The 12711-nt window shown below is 49.6% G+C and overlaps 1 protein-coding gene across 1 annotated transcript in view; it reads left to right on the top strand.

Annotated features, from left to right (window-relative positions):
- Positions 1–12711, top strand: part of LOC133419764 (kinesin-like protein KIF20A) — a 39027-nt gene that overhangs the window by 11129 nt on the left and 15187 nt on the right. Inside the window, exons 7-15 of the mRNA XM_061709178.1 lie at positions 769–811; positions 886–1025; positions 1148–1220; positions 3310–3421; positions 3502–3573; positions 8325–8471; positions 8567–8729; positions 11341–11607; positions 12598–12689. Of these exons, the coding sequence (XP_061565162.1) occupies positions 769–811; positions 886–1025; positions 1148–1220; positions 3310–3421; positions 3502–3573; positions 8325–8471; positions 8567–8729; positions 11341–11607; positions 12598–12689 (1109 nt within the window). The remainder of the gene's footprint in view (positions 1–768; positions 812–885; positions 1026–1147; positions 1221–3309; positions 3422–3501; positions 3574–8324; positions 8472–8566; positions 8730–11340; positions 11608–12597; positions 12690–12711) is intronic.

Below are 12711 nucleotides of genomic sequence, written 5' to 3'. Positions count from 1 at the left end.
TAAGATCTATAAATACCCCAGCTACATAATTATATGCATCTATAGAATTCGTTATTTCCTCAATAGAATCCATCAATGCCATAGCTGTTGATCTGTTTGCTCTAAATCCGTATTGACTGTCACTGAGTAGACAGTGTTTTTCAATGAATGCATCTAATCTATTGTTGAAAAGTTTTTCTAAAATTTTGGAGACTTGAGGAAGTAAAGAAACAGGTCTATAATTCGTGAAGTTGTGTCTGTCCCCAGCTTTAAATATTGGTATCACTTTAGCTATTTTCATGCCATCAGGAAATTTACCGGTTTGAAATGATAAATTGCAAATGTATGTTAGTGGTTTAGAAATCCCTCTGATTATCTTCTTTACTAGTTTCATATCTATATCATTACAGTCAGTGGACATTTAATTCAACAGTGTAGTCAAGAAAGCTCTTGCTTTTCCCACTGTTAATGTTTCTTTTGTACTCTATATTCTGTGTTGCCACTTGTTCAGCATAATATTCATATTTTCATGATCATGTCTTTATAGTTCAACAGTAATTTTTATTTTCATTCATGTTCTGCATGCAATTTTTTTTTTTATGATTTTGTATCCTCATAACTATACTGTTAAATGTTATTAGGTGGGGGCTCCTCATAATCCTACTGGCTTGCTCGCTCCTCCCTGCACAGTTTCTTTTAACTGCACTTATTTGTGTGATATTATTTTTATTGTATGTGCTAAATAAACTAAACTAAGTGCTAAAGAGCGCGTGTGCCCTCTCTCCGCAGAAGGACAAGAGTGTGACGTTCGGGCGGTCGGCGTTCCTCGAAGGTCGGTGGTCTTTGTTGAGTATGAACATAAGTCCGTTGTGATGTCAGGCTGGAGGTAACTGAAGGTTTCTGCAGGTTCCTCTCTCAGCAGCAGCAGCTGCAGCGTCTCCGACGCCGACAGCGTCTGTCTGGACGTGTCGCCCAACGTCCGCTTCTCCGTCTGGGTCTCGTTCTGCGAGATCTACAACGAGAACATCCACGACCTGCTGGAGCCGGTGAGAGCCTCCGGCCGCTAAACGCTTCACATTCCTTCCTTTAACGCTAAATAAAGTATAAATCGGATGCACGTTGTTGGATTGATCAGTTATTTGATCAGTTATTGATTCCTGCTGTTCAGGTTCCCAGCGGACACCAGAAGAGGACGGTGCTGCGTCTGTCCCAGGACATCAAGGGAAACTCCTTCATCAAAGGTAACACGGGTCTGAAACCCTGGAGGAGTCCAGGCCCCTCCCCCTCGCGGCGTCCCGATCCGACCGCGGGGTCGTTGTAGACGTTGGTAGGCGCTAACCTGAAGGCTTGCGTTGTTCTTGCTCTTCTCAGCGAGCAGCCTGTGCTGCCGCGGGCCCCTTCCCCGCACCCCAACTCAAAAACGACCGCAAAAACGCCACACATGGAGGTGATTTACTTTAAAACTCTTAAACTTAGCGATTCCTATGATTGATTCCCTATTTAGAAGTTTCGTAATCGGACCCGGCTGCTAGTGAATCTTTATTTTTTTTAAAAGGGACCTATTATGGCATCAAATACCTATTTTAGACAGGCCTTGAATGTCTTAAAAACAAGCTTTTGATTGTTTTTGCTAAATAAATTAGAAATTCAGCCTCTGAGCCATGTCTTTATCTTCCCATTCTCTAACCTCATTATCTATGCAGGATTCTGAGTGGGCGGGGCTATGATAATGAGGCTCTGTGCTGATTGGCTGCCTGAATGACGCGATACACCGCTACGAAAAAATGGCGGAAGCTCCGGCCGGCGGAGTTAATTGTGGCCGTGGTTTCACGCATCGGAGGCCAACCGATGTAAATCGCGCCCGTCGTTACGTAAAGACGAGAGCAGAATCTTATTGGCTCGTAGATCCACATCAGACTGGACGGCTCATCCGGGCGGCTGTACAGACACTGCAGAATTTGGTTGCTTTCCTCCTTCTCTGAGGAAAGATGCATGACGTCATCTCTGTGCGCGCATCCCGGACAGGTACAGCTAGACTTAAAACGGTAACTTAGACTAGAAAACGGTAAGGACGTCCATCATATTCAAAGTCGTCGTCCACAACCTCAGAATTTGACAAATATTCAGACATGTTTCAAATAACTAACAGTAAACTAACAGTAGCGAACTCCAGCTGTACACGGAGCTGTGTCTGGGACGCGCGCACAGAGATGACGTCATGAGTTCAGAGGTCTTGTTTACAAACTGATTTCCTTGTTGTTAGTGAGTTATTATGTGTTTAACTGAATAAAAACCTGGGGACTAAGATGTAGCAAGAGTGGGCAAAAGAAATGAACGAGTTTCGTGGCAATAATGTGTTATTTAGACGTTGCATCGTCTGTGTCCGATATATATATATATATATATATATATATATATATATATATATATATATATATATATATATATATCTTCCGAAGGACTCCAAATGACACCAAACTTTTCTGGGTGAGTATACGACCATAAAAAATGCCAGAAATAAGGTCCAGGTTGTAAAAAACGAAACTTTCCCTTTAAGTGACTTAAATTTTCAGGCGTTATTAACGGTGCTAAAGGGGAAAACCGGCGTCGTTGTCACTCTTCTCGACGAGCCGCCAGTGCTGCTGGAGGCCCCGCCCCCTCAGCTGGAGAACAGCAGGTGTGTTTCTGCACCTGCGGTACGTTTTAAACAACAAAGCAGCTGGTTGGGCCGGGCTGTTTTCATTTTATATACAGTATTTTTTATAAGTTTCTTTTGTCAGGAAGTTTCGTAAACAACGTCACCAGGTAGTTTACTTTATCGTAAAAGCTTTTATTTATGTCAATGTCAATTTTATTTATATAGCTCATTTAAAAATTACTGAGGTCGACCAAAGTGCTGTACAGTATACAATAAAATGAAACAATACCAAAAGAAAATACAGTACAAAGTGTAGAAACAATAAAATCACTAACATGCTAGAATGATCAATAAAATAGTAATAAAAAATAGAAAATAGACGGCAAAGAACAGACACACAAAGTGCACAATCACTTCTCACAGATGTAGCCACTACTCACCGTACACCAAAAGCCAAAGAAAATAAATACGTTTTCAAAGAAGACTTAAAAACCTCTAGGGTCTGAGCAGATCTAATATTTAGTGGCAAGCTATTCCACAGCTCAGGGGCAGCCACCGCAAAAGGCGTCCAGAATCCCGTTATTGGTTTTATCGGCCGTAGCTGCTGCCACTGTCGTAGGCGGAGCTAACCGAGCCCGTACTGCCCTCCGTTTGTTAACCTCTGACCCTCGTGGGGGGGACGGGTCCGTCAGGTCTGCGCTGGGTCCAGGTGGACAGCTTTGAGGAGGCATACAGAGTGATGAAGATCGGGAAGAAGAACCAGAGTTTCTCCAGCACCAGACTGAACCAGCTGTCCAGCAGGAGGTGAGCGTCTCCGAGGTTCTGCTCCGACCCGGACCGGCCCGGTCCGCTAACCCGCTAACCCGCTGCGTTTCTGTCCACAGCCACAGCATCTTCTCGGTGCGGATCCTCCGCGTGGACGACGTGGGCGTTCCCAGGGTCCTCGGCATCAGCGAGTAAGTCCTTCCTCCTCCTAGTTTGTGGTTCCGCGGCGGCGGCCGACCCGAGCGATGACCCTGGAAAGCGTCACGGGCGTCATAGCCAGCCGGCTGCCATTAATTTTCTATGAAAGTGCCTGTCGAGAGGCAGCGAGAGCAGTGAGAGCAGTGAGAGCAGTGCGTCAATTTGAAGTTGAACAATCTCAACTTTATGCAAATGAGCAGCGGCGTCCAATCACAGGCCGGGATTCCCGAAGCCTCAATGCAGATTGTACCTTCATGTACACAAACGTACACTCATTCACATGCACACATGAGCAGAGCTGTGCACTAACACACTTATTTTATCAGGAATTAATACATTTCATCCAGCAAACTGACATTTTTGCTGATTGGACTGCTGTTTTTACCTGAACTGCTCATGTGAAACACGTAACTGATGGTTGAGGAGCTGGATGGTCCCAACCATTTTATTTGCTACATCGATCCAACGCAAAGTAATTAAAAACCGTGCTTATTAATCACAAAACACAGTTTAAACATTATGACCAAATCCGCTACGACCGGTGTGTCAGTGCTGCTCACCGCAGACTTGGGCTTCAACTAATGACTATTTTAATGGTCGACTAGTCACCGACTATTGAAACGATTTGTCGACTAATCGGATAATTAATTTAGTATGAGGTTTCTTTAATTATGTGGCAAATGATAATAAACACAAGAAAGATGGCACTAGAGTCCTGATATAGCGGGACTATTTTCTTCATCCTGCTCCCGCCCGCATCCGCAAAACTCTGAGAATTCCTGCCCGCACGGCGCATGATATTAGAGATGCATTAATTTAGTGTCTTCTCCCGTCCCGCAAGAGAAATGTCCAGACAAATCTATCTGATTTAATGTTAAACATGATCATTGTGGAGTTTGATGGATAATTGACAGTTCATAGGAAACCTGACTGAAAGTTAGATGCAAATCCATCATTGTCATCACACAAGCTTTTTCGCCTTTCGCGCTGCATCAATTATGATTGAGGTTATAGCAACGAGAGTAGCTGTGAGTGGCTCAAATAACACTAATAAATAACATGAAATAAACAAAGTTAACGAATGAAACAAATTAATTTAACAAATGAAAATAGGCTTAATATCTTACCAAGGCGATTCCGTTTCATTCAACACTCCGACGTGCTTTCTCTTCAAATGCATTATCGACTTTTGAAGTTTTATTACCCGCAGCTGCTGAGACGCTATCGTGCATGCGCGACTCTCGGCAGAGATTGTATTGAAGTGAGACGCCTCACTCCGTTGGAAAAACACTTCTGGCGACAATTGTCGACAATGGAATTCATTGCCGACAATTTTGATCATTGATTTTTGTCGACAACGTCGACGAATCGTTGCAGCCCTACCGCAGACAGACTGCAGCTTCACCGGGACCAACGGTTCTGACGGTTGCTGTTGATCCAGGACCAACCTTGTTAAGGAGCATCAAATTCACTCTTATCTATACGTGTCAGGGTTTGACACTTCCCCCCAGTGTTTGTAACTTTCAGTTCTGTCTTGCCCCGCCTGTGTCCCATCTGCCCTGATTGTGTCCACACCTGTGTCTCGTCTTGTCTCGTTATCCCTTCAGTATATCTTGTCTTGTCATTCCTTGGTTCCCTGTCGGTCCGTACTGGTTCTTCCCTCCATGTCTCCTCGTCGGTTTTCCCTGTTCCTGGTTTTTGTTTATCCTGCTCTGCAGCGCCTTGTGTTTTGCCTTTTTTTGGATTAAATCCTTTTGTTTTTGAGAACTCCTGCCTCTGGCCTCCCTCTCTCTCCCTGCACTTGGGTCCTTTAAAAACCATACCACAACAGAACGGACCGACCAACATGGACCCAGCGGGAGAGTATATTACTCTTTTTGAGTTCTTCCGCCGAGAGGCAGAGAAAAATGGGGACCCCTTTCTGGGAACCTGCCAGGCTCGAGGCGGGCCCGGGGGTTCTCAGCCCCAGGGGAAGCGACGGCGTCAGCGCCAGCCCCAGCCTGTTCCGGTGGGGGCCCTGGACGCACCTCTTCCTGTTCCCGAGGTGGTCCTGGACGCATTCCAGCCTGTTCCCCCCTTCTGGGGAACACGCCTGGCTCGAGGCGGGCCCGGGGGTTCTCAGCCCCAGGGGAAGCGACGGCGCCAGCCCCAGCCTGTTCCTGCTCCAGCGGTGGTCCTGGACGCATCGCCCCCTGTTCCTGCTCCAGCGGTGGTCCTGGACGCATCGCCCCCTGTTCCTGCTCCAGCGGTGGTCCTGGACGCATCGCCCCCTGTTCCTGCTCCAGCGGTGGTCCTGGACGCATCGCTCCCTGTTCCTGCTCTAGCGGTGGTCCTGGACGCATCGCTCCCTGTTCCTGCTCTAGCGGTGGTCCTGGACGCATCGCTCCCTGTTCCTGCTCCAGCTCCGAGGACCCGTGCCCCCCCTCAGCCAGCTCCGAGGACCCGTGCCCCCCCTCAGCCAGCTCCGAGGACCCGTGCCCCCCCTCAGCCAGCTCCTAGGACCCGTGCCCCCCCTCAGCCAGCTCCTAGGACCCGTGCCCCCCCTCAGCCAGCTCCTAGGACCCGTGCCCCCCCTCAGCCAGCTCCGAGGACCCGTGCCCCCCCTCAGCCAGCTCCGAGGACCCGTGCCCCCCCTCAGCCAGCTCCGAGGACCCGTGTTCCCCCCCAGCCCGCCCTGGATGTGGACTGTGGGGACATCTGGGATCTGTCCCTTGAGGGGGGGCCAGCGCCCCGGACCCGGGTACCCCCGCAGCCGGCACCTCGGACCCGGGTACCCCCGCAGCCGGCACCTCGGACCCGGGTACCCCCGCAGCCGGCACCTCGGACCCGGGTACCCCCGCAGCCGGCACCTCGGACCCGGGTACCCCCGCAGCCGGCACCTCGGACCCGGGTACCCCCGCAGCCGGCACCACGGACCCGGGTCCCCACTCGGGCAGCTCCGGGGATCCTCTGCCCCCCGACGCCGGCTCCCCGCATCCTGTCTGCTCCTGTTCCGGTTCCCCGCATCCTGTCAGTCCCGACTCCGGCTCCCCGCCTCCTGTCAGCCCCGACTCCGGATCCTGAGGCGGTCCCGCAGCCCTCTGTTCCTGAGGCGGTCCCGCAGCCCTCTGTTCCTGAGGCGGTCCCGCAGCCCTCTGTGCCTGAGGCGGTCCCGCAGCCCTCTGTGCCTGAAGCGGTCCCGCAGCCCTCTGTTCCTGAGGCGGTCCCGCAGCCCTCTGTTCCTGAGGCGGTCCCGCAGCCCTCTGTTCCTGAAGCAGTCCCGCAGCCCTCTGTTCCTGAGGCGGTCCCGCAGCCCTCTGTTCCTGAGGCGGTCCCGCAGCCCTCGGTTCCTGAGGCGGTCCCGCAGCCCTCTGTTCCTGAGGCGGTCCCGCAGCCCTCGGTTCCTGAGGCGGTCCCGCAGCCCTCTGTTCCTGAGGCGGTCCCGCAGCCCTCTGTTCCTGAGGCGGTCCCGCAGCCCTCTGTTGTCTCATCTCTGGTCCCAGAGCCCCGTCAGGTTCCCGAGCCCCGTCAGGTTCCCGAGCCCTGTCAAGTCCCCGAGCCACGCCAAGAATCCCCGTCACGCCCCCCGCCAAGACCCAGGCCTAGGCCTCGGGGACGCCCCCCCGAGCGGTCTCGCTGGTCTGCCCGGTCCCGAGGTCGGCCCCCGGAACTTTGGCCGTGTGTGGCCTGGGCCCTCCTCCAGGCCCCCTCCGCCCACCCTGGGTTAGGACTCTGGGGACATCTGGGATCTGTCCCTTGAGGGGGGGGTACTGTCAGGGTTTGACACTTCCCCCCAGTGTTTGTAACTTTCAGTTCTGTCTTGCCCCGCCTGTGTCCCATCTGCCCTGATTGTGTCCACACCTGTGTCTCGTCTTGTCTCGTTATCCCTTCAGTATATCTTGTCTTGTCATTCCTTGGTTCCCTGTCGGTCCGTACTGGTTCTTCCCTCCATGTCTCCTCGTCGGTTTTCCCTGTTCCTGGTTTTTGTTTATCCTGCTCTGCAGCGCCTTGTGTTTTGCCTTTTTTGAATTAAATCCTTTTGTTTTTGAGAACTCCTGCCTCTGGCCTCCCTCTCTCTCCCTGCACTTGGGTCCTTTAAAAACCATACCACAACAATACGGAAATAACGCTAAAATATAAAGAAGGAAAAGTGTGATCCATGGTGAAATAGGAAACTAAAAATGTGCAGCTATATATAGATCGGGGGTCGACAACCCGCGGCTCTAGAGCTGCATGTGGCTCTTTAGCGCCGCCGTAGTGGCTCCTGGAACTTCTTCAAAAATGTTTGACCTTTTTTTTCCTTTTGTTCTTTTTTCTTTTTTTTTCTTTTCTTTTCTCTTTTTTTCTCTTTTTTCTCTCGAGATTGTACTTCAACATTAATCTCGACATTCTGACTTTTTTCTCGACATTTCGTCTTGCATAATGAAAAAAAAATCTTCCCCCAGTTATAACTAATATAGATACATGCAGCATATGTTGCCTTCATTCTAAGGCTTATACAAGACTTTTTTATTTTTTGCGGCTCCAGATATATTTGTTTTTTGTGTTTTTGGTCTTTCAACTTTTTGGGTTGCCGACCCCTGATATAGATAGATGTAGATTATATGCACGTTGTTCCCTCCAGTTCTGCAGCGCAGGTTTAGCCCCGCCCACTGCAGGCGTCGACAGACTATAGTGTGAATCCACCAAGCAGCGCGATGCAGGCGTCGGGCGATTTTTGACGCTTTCAGTGTGAATCCAGCATGACAGCCCTCTCGTTGTCCAGGCTGGCCCTGTGTGACCTGGCCGGGTCGGAACGCTGCTCCCGGACCCACAACACCGGCGAGAGGCTGAAGGAGACGGGGAACATCAACAGCTCGCTGCTGACGCTGGGGAAGTGCATCAGCGCCATGCGGCTCAACCAGAACGCCAAGTAGGACCCCATCCCACCCCCCCCGACCCCCCCGTCTCTGTGTGGCGCCGCTGTGTCATCCCTCGGCTCACCGATCTGTCCCCCCGCCCCTGCAGGTTCCAGCACCACGTCCCCTTCAGGGAGTCCAAGCTCACCCACTTCCTGCAGTTCTTCTTCTGTGGTTCCGGCCGCGTGTCCATGGTGGTCAACATCAACCAGAACTCGTCCTGCATCGACGAGACGCTCAACGTGCTCAAGTTCTCCGCCCTCGCTCAGAAGGTAGCCACGCCCACTCCCTCTCCAGGGCGACGGGGGGGGCGGAGCCTGTCCCAGACCGTGGTGCTCCCCCCACCGTGCCCCTCTGTTGGGATCTCTGGTTTCAGACCTGCTGGACTGGTTTCTGGTTCTGGTTCTGAACACGGGATTCCTGGATTTCATTATTTTATACTAGTGATGCACCGAAATGAAAATTTGTGGCCAAAACCGAAAATAATAACAAACACTTGGCCGAATACCGAATAATACCGAACAATGGTTCTTCGCAGTTTTTCATTTATTATTTAATTTATTTAATTTAATTTAATTTAATTTATTTAATTTATTTATTTTTTCACAATTGCATAAATCAAAAAATGTGCAGTGAAATACTGCCAGTCATAATTTCTCTTACTGTACTTATTGTATTTTTTTCTCATAATCCTTTTTCATTTTCTCCCGTTCAAATCCAGTTAAACGGGTCGTGGTGGGGCTGATCTCTGCAATTTGAAGCCTTGTATAATAATTGTAAAAATCTGGGTTATTTTCTTGGAGGATCTCGTCAAACATATCAGACAGTGAGGCATCGCATCGGTAGTACGGGCTCTCTCCCTTTTCTCTGCGCTTTCTCCCCGATCTCCTGCGCTTTGCGTCCCGTGACCGTCTCCATCACCAAGCGGTTTCCCAAATCCAACTCAGCCTGGATCATTTCTCGTGTCCTCTGCTTTTTCCCACATCCAAGTAATGATCTGACATGCTGACATGTTTGCTGTGTTTAACTCCGCACGTCCCTCACTCCACGCTGTTTGATTGCGTCATTTACACATGCCGTTATTAATTGTTGATTCGGTGCATCACTATTTTATACTTAAAAGAGGTTTTAACAAGATTCAGGGGTTTAGAACCGGGGGGGTTCTGGACTGGTCTGAGACTGTAAACCAGGTTTCTGACTGGTTCTGGATCAGTTCTGGGCTTTTACTGCGTTTTACTATTTCAAGTGGGTCCAGACCAGGGATCAGACCAGATCAGACCAGATCAGACCAGATCAGACCAGATCAGACCAGGGATTAAACCAGACCAGACTAGGGTTTCGACTAGACCAGTGTTTAGACGAGACCAGACCAGGGATTAGATCAGACCAGACTAGGGTTTCGACCAGACCAGGGTTTAGACCAGACCAGTGTTTAGACGAGACCAGACCAGGGATTAGACCAGACCAGGGATTAAACCAGACCAGACCAGGGTTTAGACCAGACCAGTGTTTATACGAGACCAGACCAGGGATTAGACCAGACCAGGGATTAAACCAGACCAGACCAGGGATTAGACCAGACCAGTGTTTAGACGAGACCAGACCAGGGATTAGACCAGACCAGGGATTAGACCAGACCAGGGATTAAACCAGACCAGACCAGGGTTTAGACCAGACCAGTGTTTAGACGAGACCAGACCAGGGATTAGACCAGACCAGGGATTAAACCAGACCAGGGATTAGACCAGACCAGGGATTAAACCAGACCAGTGTTTAGACGAGACCAGACCAGGGATTAGACCAGACCAGTGTTTAGACGAGACCAGACCAGGGATTAGACCAGACCAGGGATTAAACCAGACCAGGGATTAGACCAGACCAGGGATTAAACCAGACCAGACCAGGGATTAGACCAGACCAGTGTTTAGACGAGACCAGACCAGGGATTAGACCAGACCAGGGATTAAACCAGACCAGACCAGGGTTTAGACCAGACCAGTGTTTAGACGAGACCAGACCAGGGATTAGACCAGACCAGGGATTAAACCAGACCAGACCAGGGATTAGACCAGACCAGACCAGTGTTTAGACCAGACCAGACCAGTGTTTAGACCAGACCAGACCAGTGTTTAGACCAGACCAGGGATTAGACCAGACCAGACCAGGGATTAGACCAGACCAGGGTTAAAACCAGACCAGGGATTAGACCAGACCAGACCAGGGATTAGACCAGACCAGACCAGGGATTAGACCAGACCAGACCAGGGTTAAAACCAGACCAGGGATTAGACCAGACCAGACCAGGGATTAGACCAGACCAGGGTTAAAACCAGACCAGGGATTAGACCAGACCAGACCAGGGATTAGACCAGACCAGACTAGGGTTTCGACTAGACCAGGGATTAGACCAGACCAGGGTTAAAACCAGACCAGGGATTAGACCAGACCAGGGATTAGACCAGACCAGGGATTAGACCAGACCAGGGATTAGACCAGACCAGGGATTAGACCAGACCAGGGTTAAGACCAGACCAGGGTTAAGACCAGACCAGGGATTAGACCAGACCAGGGATTAGACCAGACCAGGGTTAAGACCAGACCAGGGATTAGACCAGACCAGGGATCAGACCAGATCAGACCAGGGATTAGACCAGACCAGGGATTAGACCAGACCAGGGATTAGACCAGACCAGACCAGGGATTAGACCAGACCAGACCAGGGATTAGACCAGACCAGGGATTAGACCAGACCAGTGTTTAGACCAGACCAGACCAGGGATTAGACCAGACCAGACCAGGGATCAGACCAGACCAGGGTTTAGATTAGACCAGACCAGGGTTTACACCCCCCCCCAGCGGTGACTGACAGCTCCACCTGTCCAGGTGGTGGTTCTGACATCACGGCCGTCCGTCCCGGAGGACGACGCCCACCAGCCCACGGACCTGTCAATCATCCTGGACGAGCCCGACGAGCGCTGGAACAGGTCGGGGCGGGGCAGGAGGAAGAGCTCCATGGTTGCCTGGGAGACGAGCCTGGAGGACGTGCTGGAGGACGAAGACGACGAGGAAGACGAGGAAGACGAGGAAGAGGAGGAGGAGGAAGAGGAGGAGGAGGAGGAGGAAGAGGAGGAGGAGGAGGAGGAGGAGAGTGTGATGGAGGGAACAGTGCTGGAGGCTGGAGCCGAGGAGGAGGTGAGGACCGTCCCGGTACCGACTCGTCTTCTCTTCCTGTGGGTGTTTGGATGGAGGTAGATTTGTTTCTTAATTATTCAATCAAAAAAAAGATTGCTTCAATCAAAAAATATATTTTCAAATAAAAAAAATTTATTTCAATAAAAAAATGTATTTCAATCAAAGAAAAAAAGTGCTTGAATGCAAAAAAAACATTTGACACTCAAGAAAATGCATTTGAACTCTGTTTTTCTTTGATTGGAAATGTTCTCTTTGATAGAAGTGAAGTTTTTTTGATTGAAGTAATGTTGTTTTATGTTTGGGCCATATTATGGGTAGGACATTTGTGTCTTTATCATTTAATCAAAAAAGAAGTTGCTTAAAAAATAAAGAAATATTTTCAATTAAAAAAACATTTTCAATAAAAGAAAAAAAGTGTTTGAATGCAAAAAAAAAAAATTGAGACCCAAAAAATTGCATTCAAACACTTTTTTTTTCTTTGATTGAAATAATATTTTTTTGATTGAAGTGCATCTTTTTTTTAATTGAAAATATATTTTTTGATTGAATAATTAATAATTAGCTTGAATAATAATTAAACAAATCTACCTCCATATGTTTGAATCATGTGGGTGTTTGGATCGTGTGGATCGTGTGGGTGTTTGGATCATGTGGGCGTTTGGATCATGTGGACGTTTGGATCATGTGGACGTTTGGATCATGTGGACGTTTGGATCATGTGGATCATGTGGGTGTTTGGATCATGTGGGAGTTTGGATCATGTGGGTGTTTGGATCATGTGGGTGTTTGGATCATGTGGGTGTTTGGATCATGTGGGTGTTTGGATCATGTGGGTGTTTGGATCATGTGGACGTTTGGATCATGTGGGTATTTGGATCATGTGGACGTTTGGATCATGTGGATGTTCGGATCATGTGACCCGTGTGTCCATAGTGGCCCGGCGGCGAGGCGGCGCTGCGCCTGGTCCTGGAGGCCCAGATCAGAGAAGAGGTCAGCGCCGAGTTCATGAAGCTCTTCAACAACATGGAGAAGGACTACAGGTAAGACCATCCGGCCCGGTCC

Source organism: Cololabis saira, chromosome 19, assembly GCF_033807715.1.
Source record: "Cololabis saira isolate AMF1-May2022 chromosome 19, fColSai1.1, whole genome shotgun sequence".
NCBI lineage: Eukaryota > Metazoa > Chordata > Actinopteri > Beloniformes > Belonidae > Cololabis > Cololabis saira.
Note: the sequence above shows the minus strand (reverse complement) of the source record. Positions and strands in the feature narration are given on the sequence as shown.